The following is a 16,277-nucleotide window of genomic DNA, read 5'->3' on the forward strand; positions in this document are numbered from 1 at the left end:
CCCTGCTCCTCTCTTCAGGGTTGATTACTTTAATATTTATGTACCAGAACGAAAGACGACAAGTCTCCCGGGCATTCGAGGGAGGCCCCGGGGGCAGACGTCTGACACACACCGTGGACGTCTCCCATGACATTTCACAGCTGATCCCTTAAGGGCTTCAACAGCTCCATCATCCGGGCCTCGTGGCGCTCATTTTTAGGCTGGCTCGTCTTCTTTTCCCAACTAGAACACAGCTGACTGAGGGCAGACACGGTTTCACTATTGAGGATTCCCTACCCCCGAAGCACAGTTATCTTCAGTTTTGGAACGAAGGAAGGGCACAGCTGACTGGCTGGAGGACCTCGCAGGCCTGTGCCACGTGCCACTGGCTGGAAGACCACTACCCTGTGCCACGTGCAAGGGGGGCCCTTCTGGAGGAAGACGCGACCAAAGGCAGAGTTGTGCTCCAAGACAAGCAGAGCTATGAACATGGCCTAAGACCTTCTTGGCCAGTTTTCTCACATACAGGGTGACAAATGACTGAGAACAGTGCTTATTCCAAGGTTCAGCTTTTGTTTGCCATCCTGGGTGAGAACTTTAAAATTCAAAGCTATATTCCTTTGTTATAAAACTTTTTTTTTTAATTTTTTTTTTCAACGTTTATTTATTTTTGGGACAGAGAGAGACAGAGCATGAACGGGGGAGGGGCAGAGAGAGAGGGAGACACAGAATCGGAAACAGGCTCCAGGCTCTGAGCCATCAGCCCAGAGCCCGACTCGGGGCTCGAACTCACGAACCGCGAGACCGTGACCTGGCTGAAGTCGGATGCTTAACCGACTGCGCCACCCAAGCGCCCCATATAAAACTTTTTATTGTAATAAAGTGTACATAAAATTTACCATTTTAACCATTTCTTTTTTTTTAATTTTTAAAAACCATTTATTTAGCTTTTGAGAGAGAGAGAGAGAGAGAGAGAGAGAGGGAGGGCAAGGGAGGGGCAGAGAGAGAGACACACACACACACACACACACACACACATACACACACACACACAGAATCCAAAGCAGACTCCAGGCTCTGAGCTGTCAGCACAGAGCTGGATGCAGGGCTCAAACCCACAAGCTGTGAGATCATGACCTGAGCCAAAGTCAGACACAACTGACTGAGCCACCCAGGCGCCCCTCATTATAACCATTTCTATGTGTCCAGTTCCGTGGCGTTAAGTTCCTTCACAATGTTGTGCAGCCATCTTCACCAGCCGTCTCCAGGACTTTTGTATCTTCCCAAACTGAAACTCTGTCCCCGTTCCACAGTAACTCCTGTCCTCTCTCCTCCCACTTCTGGCAATACTACTCCGCTTTCTGTCTACACAACTGAATATTCTAGAGACGTCCTATAAGTGGAATCCTTTCACTTTTGTCCTTCTGTGACTGGCTTCGCTTGACATGTCCTCAACGTTCATCCGCGTTGCAGCAGGTGTCAGAATTAACTTCCTTTCTAAGGCTGAGGAATACCCCGTTGCATGGATGCACCTGCGTTGGTCTATGTAATCATTCATCGATGGATACCTGGGGTGCTTCTACCCTTTCACTTCTGTGAGCAACGCTACTACAAATACTGGTATACAACAAATACCTGTTTGAGTGAAACTGTATTTTATTTATTTTATATATTTTTAATGTTTACTTTGGAAAGCGAGAGCGTGCGCGCATGCTCAGACGTGCGTGCGAGCGTGGGGGAGGGGCAGAGAGAGAGAGAGGGAGACACAGAATCTGAAGCAGGCTGACAGCTCAGAGCCTGACACAGGGCTTGAACTCATGGACCACGAGATCTTGACCTGAACCGAAAGTGGATGCTTCACTGATTGCACTACCCAGCTGCCAAAAAAAAAATTTTTTTTTTCAGTAAAACTGCATTTTTAAATAATCACTTTGTCCGTTCCACTAGTTTCCATTTAGTAATTATTCTTATATTTTTCCTAACAATTTTAAATCACTTCATAGAATGCAATTATTTCAAGGCTGAAATAAATCCCTGCTTTCTATCAAATTAATGAATTAAGAACAAAAACAGCTCCTACACTTTCAATGAGGCTCCCCGCTTTGGTAAAAACAAAAACCTCTGGGAAGCCTGGCTGGCTCGGTCAATGGAGCGTGTGACTCCTGTTCTTGGGGTTGGGAGTTCAAGCCCCATGTTGGATGTAGAGTTTACTTAAAAATAAAATCTTACCAAAAAAAACCAAACAAACCCCAAGTGGTTTTGTTTCAAAACCACTGTACGTGACTGCAAGAGGCCTTGGGCAGCAAGGACTCCACACCCGCTATGCAGAAACGGCCTGCAAAACCATAGGAGCCTCATGGTCCCATCCTAGCTCTCTCCACACCACGGCTTCTGCTGCAGCCAGATGAAATCTCTTCCTTCTCAGAATGCCTCACATGAGTCCTGTCCTCTGACCCATTTTTTTTTCTTTTATGTAAAAATTACCAAAGTTTGAATTCTGGTCAGAGCTCTCTTCTCCACCAGGCCTCCACTTTGGCCTACGAGGACTGACTTTCAGCAGAAATGATCCCGTCCATCCTCCACGCTAACCTGAACACCACCAGGGTTTCTAGCAGCTCAAGGTGGTGTCCCTCAGGTGATGACCCCAGCCCCCTTAAAATGCCTGCCCGAGAGAGTTCAAGGCTGCCAAAACAATCGACCACGTGCTCAGTCGGCACCTAACAGGCTCCTGACCTTCCTTCTCAGAGCATTTATTAAGGAAACTGTAGTTATAAATCCTTCCTCTGTCCTTTGAGATGCACATACATTTCTTACAACAGGACTGTCTTTCTCAAGGAGCTGGGAGCCGTCCTCTGGAGTACCATCATTGGGAAAGACAGGGCCCTTGTCTCCCAGTCTCCGGGAGTATAGGAGCCTACCTTCCATGAGCACCGGTCAGCAAACCCAACAGCCTACTCACAATGACCAATCCCCTTCCCCACTTTTTTGTAATTTTCCACTTCCCTGGCTTTGCTGGAGCCCCTGCTCCTTCACGCTTCCTACTCCTCCATTTCTCAAAGTACTCTGTTACCTCTGCACAAATCAGAACTGAGGTCCGCTCTCTCCCCTAACACAGTAGCTATGGAATATAAGTTGGCCTTTACCACCTTCAACTAGTGTCTGGCTTTGCTTCTCTTTGATGCCTCTTAGGCTGCTAGTTCCTTGAGGCAAGTGTCATTTCCTCTTTCTAAAGGTTTTGTTCAACTTGGCATACTGCAGGCACTTGGTAAGAACCCACTCCCAGGCAATGCGTGCCGCAGCAAGGAGGGAACGATGAAAGATGGCCGCTGACCTCCGGTGGTTCCCACCTTCAAACAGGTGCACCAAAGCCCTCTGGGCACACTTCACGTGGCCTCCTCCAAGCCCAGCAAAATACCTCCATGCCACCCCCCAGGGAATCCTAGCTGCTCCTGAGACTTCTGCTTCCCTTCCAAACACAATTTATAAGACAGAGACAGGAGGGCGCCACGCATTCATCTGGAAGATCCCCAGGCTCCTGACCTCGTCCCCTCGGATTTGCGGTGGCCTCTTCACCACCTCCTTTGCCAGGTGAAGCACCGTGTCTGTCTGCAGGGTGCTGAGCGCACAAATCAAGTCGACAAGGGTCAGCTGGGATGTGCTTGCCGCCGGGACAATCTGCCAAGGAAAAAAATAGTTCCCTTAAGGCTCACAGAGAGAAAACAAACATAAGAACAATGCACAGAAAGTCTTCTATAAGAGCTGCCCTCAGAGAAAGAACTTTGATATTTTAAATAAATATTTAAACAAAAACTGGGTAAAGGACTCTCTTGGTGGGGACAAAGAGTGAGCTAAGCATTTAATCACTGTGACAGAATTAGCATCTGACATACATTAGGAATAACAGGTGCAGCTGATGATGGGGCAGTGACACTGGTACGTTCAAGCTCAGAAAGCATTTATTTATTTATCAAAAGCAATTTTTTCAACATTTATTTGTTTTAGAGAGAAACAGACAGAGTGTGAGTGGGAAAGGGGCAGAGAGAGAGAGGGAGACAGAATCTGAAGCAGGCTCCAGGCTCTGAGCTGTCAGCACAGAGCCCGACACGGGGCTTGAACTCATGAGCCATGAGATCATGACCTGAGCTGAAGTTGGACACCTAACTGACTGAGCCACCCATGTGCCCCAGAAAGGATTTATTTTTTAAAGTAATCTCTACACCCATCGTGGGGCCTGAACTCACAACCCCAAGATCAAAAGTTGCATGCTCCACCAACTGAGTCAGCCAGGCACCCTTCAGAGAGCATTTTAGAAACAGATACACTTAATTTGAAGGAAGCAGGCTGACATTGAAAGGTAGCCCTAGAAGTATGAGGATGGTAACAGAGAAAAGAGATAAATCAGATTCTTGATGGTTGGCCTTGGCAGGAAATCCCAGGGATGGGAGACACATCTTTTTTTTTTTTTTTTTTTTTTTTAATGTAGGGCTTGAACACAGGGCTTGAACTCACGACCCTGAGATCAAGACCTGAGCTGAGAATCAAGAGTCAGATGCCCAACTGACTGAGAGCCACCCAGGTGCCCCTGGAGACACATTTTTGATGTCAAGAGTCTCTATAATGTGGATACATGCACTTCGAAGGATCAGACTTACCACCAGTGAATACCCCACAGGTGCTAAGCTGGGTGGCCTGGGCTACCAACCTCTTATGCCTTCTCAGGGAATAGGAGCCTATGTTGGACACGGAGATAGTGTCCAGGGGGTGGGAAAGACCCTCTGAGGGAGGTGTGACGTAGGAACCTAGATGGTCAAGAGAGAAAAAAGGAAGAGGCTTGTGTTGGGTTTTACAGAAATAAACCAAGTCCCTGGAGGACTGAGTGATGGACCACAGTGGATAAAGAATGGATGAAATGTAAAACGAAGTTATCTTTGGGAACGGGAACATGAGGATTTGAATCAGGTATAAATTTTTGTAAGTACTATTTTTACAAATTAAAAAGCCTATGGGTCCTGGGTGATAATGATGTGTCAAAAAGTAGGTTTTTGACTGTAACAAACACACCACTTTGTGGGGAGGTGTTGATAATGGGGGACACCATGCGTGTGTAGGGTAGGGGGCACTGGGGAAATCTCTGTGCTTTCCCCTCAATTTTGCTGTGAACCTAAGACTTCCCTTAAAACAAAAAGCAAAGTATTTTCCGGTTTAAAAACATCTATGAGAGGGGCACCCGGGTGGCTCAGCTGGTTAAGTGTCCAACCCTTGATCTTGGCTCAGGTCATGCCTGATCTCTGGGTTCATGAGTGCAAGCTCCGTGTCAGGCTCTGTGCCAACAGCGTGGAGCCTGCTTGGGATTCTCTGTCTCCCTCTTTGTCCCTCCCCTGCTTGCGTATACACATTCTCTCTTTCTCTCAAAATAATCTCAAAAAGATAATAATAGAAAGAAGTATTCTACATTCATCACAGAGAGATCCGAAAGCAGAAGCCGGGGTAGCTCCCTGCCCGCCCGCCTGCCCACCCGCCTGCCCGCCCGCCCGCAGTCCCAGCTGGAGTGAGACACGCCTGTGTCATCTACGCATTGAAAGCACTTCAGCGGTTTCCCGAGCCGGCCTTTAACACCACCGTCACTTGCATGTGACTCTGGTGATCCTGGCAGAGCAAGTTTAAATACAACTTTGATTTTTAAACTCTACCTTCATCTTACTGAGGCGTTTAACCTTCTTCCTGCTCCATACTGCTGCAACAGCGGCTGTTAACTGAACTCCCAGATGCGCCGTCAAGGGGTTCAAGAAGTCTAAAATTTTTTGTCGTATGGTCTAGAACACGGGAAAAAGAAGAGCTATGGCAGAGTGGGGCCGGGGCCACTACGCAGCGCCTGTAATGCAAGGAGTAGACGCCTGCTAGCTGGCCTCGGGAAGGCTGCCCCGCAAGCCCAGCCCCAGTCCGGTTCCCTGGTCACATGCCATCAGAATGTCCTGCGTTTCCTCTCACTGTTTCTCGTCATTACTTTTAAACTGGAGGGTAACGGCTGTGTCTGCCGTGAGCACAGGGACTTCTTCCATCTTGCTCACCGGGTATAAACAAGGCCCAGCACACAGCCGCAGGCACGCAAATATTTGTTTGAATGAATTTACTGAGCGCGTACTATGCCCCTATGCCTATATTTAATATCATTTTATTATTTATATGTGTGTGTGTGTGTGTGTGTGTGTGTGTATGTGGGGCTGCCTTATCAGATGTGTAACTGACTGCAAAGCACTCACTTTCTCTACGCCCCAGTGTTCTTGTTCCTAACTTGGGACTAATAAGAGCGCTTACCTCCTATGTGAGGGCTAGATATGCTAATAATTGTACAGCACTTTGGACGGTGTGTGCTTCCAACCAAAGAAACTCCAGCACAGAGAGGCTAGTGAACTTTCCCAAGGTCCCAGGGAACTGAACCCAGGCTCCCCAGCTCCCCATGCTCTGAACCAGTCCACCCAGCCTGGGCTGCTGGATGCCTGAGTTAGCCCAGAGGCCACACCTGGCACTGGGTGGTCAGCAGACACAAGACATGGCCAGATAATTCCAAGCTGCCATACCTGGCAAACAGAGACTGAGCCACGTGCCCGGATGCTTCTAAGGCAGAGACCGTTAGAACTGGGGAGAGCTCAGTAAACCAGAAATACTCTGGGCTTTGCATTTCTGGTTTAGTAAAAAAACTCAGTGACACCCTAACATTCTGCCTTGACGTGCCCGTGTGTCCAATGCAATATTAAAAGCTGGACATAAGAGACAAGCTGTGTTACAGAAATGCTTGAGAGCAATAGGAAAGATCTTTAAACCCCCAGAAACTTCTAGTTTAAAAGAAAAGGGCGAAAGGAAAAAAACAGGTTAAAAACTCACAAAGCCTTTTAGTCAGGAATAGGAAAGTTATTCTAACAAACTAACTGGAGGTGTCTATCTCCGACTTATGCCTAATTTGGGTTTCACTGAGCACACACTGATTATTTATGTACACATTCCTGTACGTACTTATTTTTGGTGGGACAACACAAGACAAAAGAAATAATCAAACCACAGAGGAAGTTCTCTCACTTTGGTGGTTTTAAAGTAAACGGAAGAGGATCCCTTCGTGGCTCCAAGGAGATCGACGGGTCTCTTGTGAGTCTCCTCCTTTCTGAGAACATTCCAGAGAAGGGCCATGGTGTTAACGATTCGAGGCAACTCTTCCAGAATGGCATTCTTGGCATTTTTCAAATTGGTCGGATCGCTTACAGCAGTGGTCTAAGAATTGGAAATGAACATGAGTCTCGGCTGCGTGTGTGGCAGAACTAGATAACCAGAATCCGGTGATCACCAGGCCACCGGTAGGATGGGAGTCTGGGCCGTAGCACTCACACCTCTGACAAGTCCCACAGGCAGGGATCTGGAAGCAAAATGCTTTCCTGTGCATTTCAACCCATAGCCTTCTTTCTAAGAGGCGCCCCTGGGAGTCCGAGGCCCCACGTCACAGACTCCTTTGGTCATCCGGCCAAAGCAGCAGCTGCATTCTAAAATTTTAATCCCCAACAGGTCAGAGCAACTAACAGCTAAAATGGCTTCAGACTGCAGATTTCACAAACGCCATGAGGTCAAGGAAAAAATATGTCCAAGAAAGAGGACATTTTATCCCATTTGGTTATTGATCTAACACTGGGCACTGGGAAGGAGCCCCAGGGAGCGCCAGAAGAACAAACTACACTTATTTACTCTCACACAGCCTTGTGCATGCGTATTTGCATATGCACTTCATTTGCAAGCATACATTTGCATACATATTTTCATTACTCACATGTGCTGCACATTTCTTATTTGAACCGGTCATAACCCAACGAAGACAAAACAATACAAGAAAACTGCCTCAAACTCAGAAAAAAAATTTTACCTTCTTGTTTTGGTTGGGTTGTTCCAAAAGACAAAAGTGAGTAATGGTTGTCAGACCTTCCAAAAGAGTGAGTGGGTAATCCGGAGAGATGTTTTCCCTCTTGGCGGTTATGCTTTGGTGAAGAAATGAGAAACTTGTTTTGAGAATTTTTAAAAACGAGGCTGTAAAGTATTTAATCCTATCTAGAAACACAGAAACCAGAGAGACAGAGGTATCTTAAATAAACCGGGGCCCTCATACTGAAATAGTTATAATAACGATGGGCATCCTTTGTGCAATTTTACGTAAAGTTCATACGGTCATTCTAGAAAAATGTTTTCAGATGTTTTAGAATTTCTGTGAAGGTGATACATGTTTTTAGTTTTGTTTTGCAAAAACAACGGAGAGTGACGGCAATACTCAGCTGGGCTGGGTATCTGTGTAGAATAAAAAGTAAAGGATGGGAGCATTTCGTTCCTAGATACCCTTCCTGACGACGCTAGACAGGCGGCTGATCAGGCTGAAATGATTCTCCAAGTGGCTTCTATGGCAAATTAGTCATTCCTCGCAAAAAACTGTCACTAAGGCAAGAATAGCGTATCAGAGGGTTGGCCGTACCTGATAGAGAGCTTCACAGATTCACTTTCATACTGCTTGACTAGCTCGTCCAAATTTTTGCAAATCTGGACAACGAAAGGTGTCACCGTCCAGCCCAGGGACTTTCCGAAGTACGGCAAGGAGTGCGTGACCAAGCTCACCCAGGCCGGGTGCATGCCGTAGCCGTAGGCCGGCTGCAGCCCTCGCACCACGGCGGACACCAGCAGCCCCTGGGAGGTGAGCGGGTGGGGCTGCACATACTGCAGGGCGCTGATGGCCTGCTGGAAGTTCAGGGCTTTTCGCCACTCCCGGGACAGTTCTGGCTGATTTTCAGCCTCCTCTTGGACCTGGCCCAGGTGATGTTCCAAGACGATCAGCACCTGCAGGAGCTTCAGCAACTCGATCTGCAGTGGGTGCTCGCTCCAGATCTGATCCTGGCCCAGGTTGATGAGACTCTCCTCGAAGAGGCTCTCCTCCTGCAGCGCCCGGCCTCGCTCGGCAGTGGCCAGGCCGTAGCGCTTCTGGCTGGTGTACATGGACGCCGACAGCGAAAGCAGGACAAACTCCTGAACTTTGCACCTCTGCAGCAAGCTGTGAATGAACTCCACATTCTTCCCCTCGGCGGACTTGGCCACGGAGACCAGCTGGGTCATTATTCGAATCAAAACCTCCACGCTCTTGACCTGCACGTCCCGGTTGCCGAGTATGTCTCGGTGGGAGACCTTCAGGTAACAAGGGTAATAGCTGCGCAGGAAACTCAGGCACAGGTAGGTGAGGAGCTCGATCAGCAGCGAGTGGGGACACACGCTGGGAGACTGGGTCTGGAGCTTCCCGTAGAAACTCTGGCCGATGAGGGCCTCCTGGTGGCGAGCGAGCAGGTTGGAGATGAGGTTGAGGTGCGCGGTGGCGCTGGTGTCCATGCTGGTCCTGGACACCGCCTCGATGAACTCCTTGGGGTTGGTCTTGAGCACGGCCTCTAACACAGAGAAGGCGTAAAGGACCCTCCGGGAGTCGTAGGGCTGCAGGTAGAGCAGAATGTGCTTGAACAAGGCCTCGATGGTCTCCTGCCTTTCCCGCTGCTGCTTCAGCAGCCGGGACGCACTGAGGGCCTGGAGCTCCAGGTCGGCCTCCTCGTCGCTGGACAACGACTCGGACGCCCGGGTCCTGTCTGAGTCCACGCGCGCCAGGCTCAACTTGGCAGTGGGCCTGAAGCTTTCGGTCTGGAAGGCCGCCAGCAAGGCCGAGCGCTCGGGGTAGGCCCTGCCAGCCATGGGGATGGGCGCGCAGCAGTTCTCCTCGTTGCTCAGCTCCTGCGGGTCGTGGGAAGGAGAAGAAAAGGAGGACGTGTTCTCACTGTCCGTGTGGGCAGAGCTCGTGTCCGCAGACTCCGTGTGCTCGCTGCTGTCCACGGCGCTGCAGGCGGGCCCGTCGGGAAGGTCCACGTAGTAGGGCAGGTCGTCCTCACTCGGCTCACTTCCTGGGGGGCACTTCTCTGGTTCCTTCTCCACCTCGGCCCAGATGGCCTCACGGTCGACGGTGGTGAACTGGCTCAGAGACGCACCTTCCTCCGCGCTGCCTTCCTGGAGCTCGGGCGCTCCCCCCACCTCTTTGAAAGGCGTCTTCTGCCGGTGAAACCAACGGTGCAAGTCTTCTGGAAATTACAAAACGACAAATGACTTCAGAACAGGAGGGTCAGCCACAATAAGTCAGTTCTAGAACGATCTTTATCTTAAAAAGCCAGACAGAAAGATCAATGTTAATAAAACTCCCCCAAAAAACTGTAACAACTAGAGTCCACACTGTATTACGGACAAAAGGCAGACAAGTAAAACAACTTTTACGGGGAGGGTGATTTTTAAAAATGCGTATTATTTTGTTTCGGCAGTTTCCTTTCAAGAAACGCATCCCACAGAAACGAAAGCAGAAAGTTTTCAAAGCTGTAAGGGTATTCATTGGACAGTAATGTGTGAGGATAAACCGGGACGTGAACAAAACATGTAGACTGGAAAAAACCTCTGCTCACGCATGCAATGAAGTGCTACTCGGGTTTTTAAAAGATACGTGTCCTGATACGGAGCAGTGTGTGGGATATATTACACGAAAAAAGGAAAATCAAGGGGCGCCTGGATGGCTCAGTTAAGCGACCATTCGACTCTTGGTTGTGGCTCAGGTTATAAACTTGTGGCTTCTTGGCAGCGTGGAACCTGCTTGGGATTCGTGCCCTCCCTCTCTCCCTCTCTCGCTCTCTCTCCCTCTCTGCTCCTCCCCCACTTGCCCTGTCTCTCACTCAAAATAAATAAATAAATTTAAAAAAAAAGGGGGGGAAGAAAAATCAAGCTGCAGAATCAGGCTGTGGTGAATGAGCTCATTTACATGAGAGCATCTGAAATACACAGCTATGAAAAAAATCTAGAAGACTATCAAACTATTATCCGTACCTAGCTCTAATCGCATTTCAAGGGACTTTGATGTATGTTTTTACTTCAGTTTTTTTCTTTAACGTTTATTTATTTTTGAGACAGAGAGAGAGCACAAACAGGGGAGGGTAAGAGAGAGAGGGAGACACAGCATCTGAAACAGGCTCCAGGCTCCGAGTTGTCAGCACAGAGCCCGACGCGGGGCTCGAACTCATGGACCACGAGATCATGACCTGAGCCAAAGTTGACACTTAACTGACTGAGCCACCCAGGTGCCCCGTTCAATTTTTAAAATAAGCATGTTAGTACTTCTATAATCAGAAAATATGCAATACTTTACAATATTTAGGTCTTAGGGCACCTGGGTGGGTCAGTCCATCAAGCGTATGACTCTTGATTTCGGCTCGGGTCATGATCTCATGGTTCATGAGATGGAGCCCTGTGTCAGGCTCTGTGCTGACAGTGCAGAGCCTGCTTGGGATTCTCTGTGTCCCTTTCTCTGTACCCCTCCCCTATTTGCACATATGCACACTCTCTCTCAAAACAAAGTAATAAGATAAAAAAATAACATGTTTTATAAAAAATAAAATACATGATTACATATTAAATACAATTATATTATATTATATTATATTATATTATATTATATTATATTATATTACATTACATTACATTACATTTCAGGTCTCTGTAAACAGGAACAACCACCAGAAAGAAGATTTTGGTATGTATCACCAAACCATCTTAATACACAGCTCTCAGCAAATCTATTCCATGAACATTAAATAAGATTAGGGAAGGAGGAAGAATAAGACAGAAATAGACGAGCTGCCTGATGCTCATAGTAATATCTTCAGTATAGATTTCTACACTATTACACAGATAGTGTGAGTAAGGCACTACACTTCTAGTTCCTTCCAGGGGAAGGGCAAGGCAGGGAAAAAACATTTTCTCTTACTGGGAAGGGTGCAGGGAACATGGGCTACAGGAAGCAGCAGGAAGTGCTGTGTGACTTTTAAAACCAGCACACGTGGCATTAAAACTTCCTTTTTCATTTTTTTTTTAAATTTCACTCCAAGTTAGTTAACATATAGTGTAATAATGATTTCAGGAATTGATTTTAGTGATTCACCACTTACACACAACAGCCAGTGTTCATCCCAACAAGTGCCCTCCCTAATGCCCATCACCCCCGTAGCCCTTCCCTCCACCCAACACCCCACCAGCAACCTTCAGTTTGTTCTCTGTATTTAAGAGTCTCTTGGGGTGCCTGGGTGGCTCAGTCGGTTAAGCATCCGGCTTTGGCTCAGGTCATGATCTCATGGCTTGTGAGTTTGAGCCCCAGGTTGGGCTCTAGGCTGATAGCTCAGAGCCTGGAGCCTGTTCCGGATTCTGTGTCTCCCTCTCTCTGCCCCTCCCCTGGTCACACTCTGTCTCTGTCTCTCTCAAAAATAAACATTAAAAAAAAAATTAAAAAAAAAAGAGTGTCTCTTATGGTTTGTCTCTATTTTTATCTTATTTCTGCTTCGCTTTCCTTATAGAGCTTCCTTCGTAACACAAAGGAACACTAAAAAATTTAGCTGCCACAAATGATAGCCAAACTTACGAGAAGGTGCTTTAGTTTACATTTCTTTGGACTTTACTTTCTCATAATATGGAATCATAAAAGGCCTTGTCTTTGAGGAGGCAGCCAGCATTCTTTCCTAGAGGAAAACGGGAGATTACGGTTTTAGGCAGCATCTCCAAAATTGCTGCTTATGCAGGTGTTAGGCTGCTTTTCTCTGTAAGACAAGACTGGTGCAAACAGTATTTACAGCCCAGTGAGCTAACTCAAAGCCCGTAAACAAGCTAACTCAAAGCCTGTTAACCCACTGCTTAGAAAACTGCAGGAAGTCATAAAACACACCTATTGTGGGAAGTCATGTTAGTTCATAAACTGTGCCAGGAGCTAACCGCCCAAATGGAACGCACTCATCAGGTTTATTTTAGCCTTTCTTTTCTTCTTCCTATTTACTGTTACTTGTGTTAAAGATGCCTCTGGAAGTTTTTTGGTACTCAAAGGCTTATTTCTTCTGCATTTCTGATTGTACGTTCACAGAATTTATAGCTGGAAAGAACCTTAGAGAGCGGACAGAAAAATGGATAAACAGAAACCACTGTGGTTTCTGTGGTTTCTTACCATGTGTTTGAAGGCTCACAAGTCATTTTTCATAGATACAATTGACCAGATTACATGCAAATTTCAACTTCTCGGCCATTCCTAGCTGGAGGCCACCTAAACTATCCCTAGCTCTGAGCAGGGATCTGGAGAGAAGTGCCAGCCTAGCCTCCTCAAACTTAACTTCCCACTGGACACCAAACTATGACTTCTAAGTGAAGGCATCGGCTTGGGAAGACTGGTGTGGATGGTCTGTTATTCTTTCCTCCTATCTTAGGTGCACTTGAATTTTTCATTAGCAAAAGAATAAAAAAAAAATCAGCTTTTTTTTAATGTTTATTTTTTGGGGGGGAGGGGCGGAGGGGCAGAGAAAGAGGGAGACACAGAATCCGAAGCAGGCTCCAGGCTCCGAGCTGTCAGCACAGAGCCCGACACGGGGCTCAAACTCCCGAACCGTGAGATTGTGACCTGAGCCGAAGTGGGACGCTTAACCGACTGAGCCACCCAAGTGCCCCCTCAGCTATTTCTTATTGGAGCATGGGTTACTAAACATTTCCTTTTTTATTAAAAAAAAAATCCGATTTTTCAGTGAAAACGACAAGCACACTCCGTAGCATTTCCAAGTGCTGGTTCATCTGCTCCTTAACCTTCAAAAGTCTTCACAACTTTACAAAGTACTCTCACACCATTTGAACCTGACAAAACCACCGAGTGGGGCTAAGGAACTTGACTGTCACCACGGGCAGCTGGGGTCGGGGCTGCCCCTCCCTCCCTCCCTCCCAGGCCCAGGGACCCCGGGGTTGCCCTCCGTGGCGGGCTCACCTGCTGAGTTCTCCCGCTTGAGGCAGTGGATGGAGGTCCTCTGGGTCTTGGGCTGCAGGAGGAGCAGGAGCATGGGCTCCAGGATGCGTGCCACATCACCGAGGGAGAGCGCCCGCACCAGCCAGCCCTGTGCCGCCGCACTGATGGCACCGTCCGTGCAGGCCAGACTGTCCAGCACGACGAACAGGGACCTGTGGGTGGGAAGGGCACCACTGAGTCAGCGTTCGGTGACCCCGTGCACCAGGACGCCCCCAGGCGGCTCCACGCAAACCGGGGGTAAAGACCCACGCAGACAAAGGCCAGGGGATTTCCACCTTGGTTTCACACTAGCATCGCCAGGGGAGCTTTCCAAGTCCCCGGGCCTCACCCGGGCTTCACCCCACATTGGTTCAACTGACTGTGGGGCTAAGCCGCCAGCATCAGAATCAGCTGGCATCTCTCTAAAGCTGGGCACCTGGTACCACACCCAGGTTTGGAAACAAGGAAGGGGCTTTAAAAAAATTTTTTTTTACGTTTATTTATTCACTCGGGGGGGGGGCGGGGAGAGAGAGAGAGAGAGAGAGAGAGCGCGCGCGCGAGAGCGAGCACAAGCAGGGCAGGGGCAGAGAGAGAGGGAGAGAGAATCCCAAGCAGGCTCTGCACAGTCAGCGCAAAGCTGGACACGGGGCTTGAACTCATGAAGCGTGAGATCGTGACCTGAACAGACACTTAACCGACTGAGCCACCCAGGCGCCCCAAGGAAGGGGATTTAAACAAAAAAAGTGCGCTAGATTGTAGTGCAGCGAAGTTCACACCTCATGAGCATGGTGGACGCTGCGAGTGTACGTACCCAGCGTAGCCAACCGGCCCGTTCCAGACCCAGACCACCGTCCCCTACAGAGGTCCCCTCAGGAGGCACGTTCTCCTCCGGTGATTCTGACACATGCTGGGCTTCCTGCCCCCAGGATCAAACTGAGAACATTCCTACCACGTGTTCACATGTGTCTGGCCAGAATTCACTTGGGGGATCGTGGGAACCGTTTGCTGTACATCCAGAACACGGGGTCACATTTTCCACTTCACACGCTCCCCTCCCCAGCCGGACACACTGACCAGGAATCTCAGCAGAGCGTCCTGTGCGTTCAGGGTAACTGCCCACAAGGACCACCTTACCTGTCTAAGGAGCGGTTGTGAGAGGTCACGCGACTGCCTGGGGTCTCTCTCGTCAGGTGCCAGATGACGGAGAACCTAAACAGAGCTTCTAGTCTTGTCCCCTTGATGAGGAAACAAACGGGAGTGAGGCACTAGTTTCCTAACAGCATGTTGTCCGCAGTCAGCAAACCCCACCGCGTAACAAACAGGAGCTCAGCAGGGCGGCAGCAACGTCAGCAGAGGCGCTGGGCTCCGACCGGCCTGCGGGAGGAAGACCTACGTCCTCCTCTCTTCCTTGCTCACTTTACCACAATAACGCGCATGGTCAGATGCCACGTTAGCCTACATCCAGGGGCACACCTGGGCCTGTGATCGAAGATCACAAGAGAGCGTGGCGTTCTCACACCTCTCGAAGGTGTCAGGCCCAAGTGGCTTAGAGAACCAGGATACAACTTGACTGCAAAGGACGGCCAGGGCCTAAAAGGGCGATGCATTCTCTATGACTGCCTACTTCACCTGCGAGAGCTCACGGTTCCTGCAAACATCACAGGAGCTGGGGTAGACTTCCCTGGTGAGCCTTAATACGGACACAACCCATGTTCTCAGGACTCTGAAAAGGATGGCTAGAGCTTCTGAAGGCCTCCCAACCCCAAGATTCTGTAACACCTGTTGATTGATCAGGATGCCCGCTGAGCCCCGGCATGACTGTATGTGTGTACGTCTGTCCCGGGCACAGGCAGTGATGGGTGGCCTGGCAGTTGGGATCATAGGACAGAGAAGATAGGCTGCTAAGACTGACCTTGTCAGGGTCCAGGAGGGCGTGGCAGATGATGTCCTCACAGATGTTGGCCGTCGGGGCCAGGCAGTGCAGCCGGTAGAACAACTCTACACAGGTGACGTGATGCTCCCGGGTCTCCTTGTTCAGCTGATTCCAAAGCACACGAGCCACCCTCTGTGACAGAAGGGAGACCGTGAGAACACAGGCAGCACCCGCATTTCTTCCTTGTGCCAGTCCAGTCCCAGCCCCGAGGAACTGGCTTCTGTCTACACTTGCTACGTGAGAATCCTTACTATACAGAGAAGTACCATCAACAAACAAAACAAAGCAAACCAAACCCCAAACCAAACGAAAACCCCAGCAGGTAATGTGCTAGGTGAAACTTGGAGGTTTCTCTACATCCAATGAGGGGCTCAAACTCATGACCCTGCGATCAGGAGTCGCAGGCTCTACTGACTAAGCCAGCCAGGCGCCCCACAACAACGCTTTTCATTTAATTTTTAAAAATGTGTT

The 16,277-nt window shown here is 48.8% G+C and overlaps 1 protein-coding gene across 3 annotated transcripts in view; it reads right to left on the reverse strand.

Moving 5' to 3' along the window:
- The window catches only part of DOP1B (DOP1 leucine zipper like protein B), a 104,267-nt gene that overhangs the window by 23,592 nt on the left and 64,398 nt on the right, over positions 1–16,277 (reverse strand). For all 3 annotated transcript variants that reach the window (XR_006718219.1, XM_045501429.1, XM_045501430.1), the window contains exons 16-23: positions 15,786–15,938; positions 15,008–15,108; positions 13,856–14,046; positions 8,480–10,109; positions 7,883–7,994; positions 7,054–7,242; positions 5,670–5,792; positions 3,520–3,654 (exon numbers count right to left, since the gene is read on the reverse strand). Coding sequence is in view for 2 of the 3 variants with exons in the window: in XM_045501429.1 (XP_045357385.1) it covers positions 3,520–3,654; positions 5,670–5,792; positions 7,054–7,242; positions 7,883–7,994; positions 8,480–10,109; positions 13,856–14,046; positions 15,008–15,108; positions 15,786–15,938 (2,634 nt within the window). In the remaining variant the exon portion in view is untranslated. The remainder of the gene's footprint in view (positions 1–3,519; positions 3,655–5,669; positions 5,793–7,053; positions 7,243–7,882; positions 7,995–8,479; positions 10,110–13,855; positions 14,047–15,007; positions 15,109–15,785; positions 15,939–16,277) is intronic.

This window comes from Leopardus geoffroyi, chromosome C2 (genome assembly GCF_018350155.1).
Source record: "Leopardus geoffroyi isolate Oge1 chromosome C2, O.geoffroyi_Oge1_pat1.0, whole genome shotgun sequence".
NCBI classification, from domain to species: Eukaryota; Metazoa; Chordata; class Mammalia; order Carnivora; family Felidae; genus Leopardus; species Leopardus geoffroyi.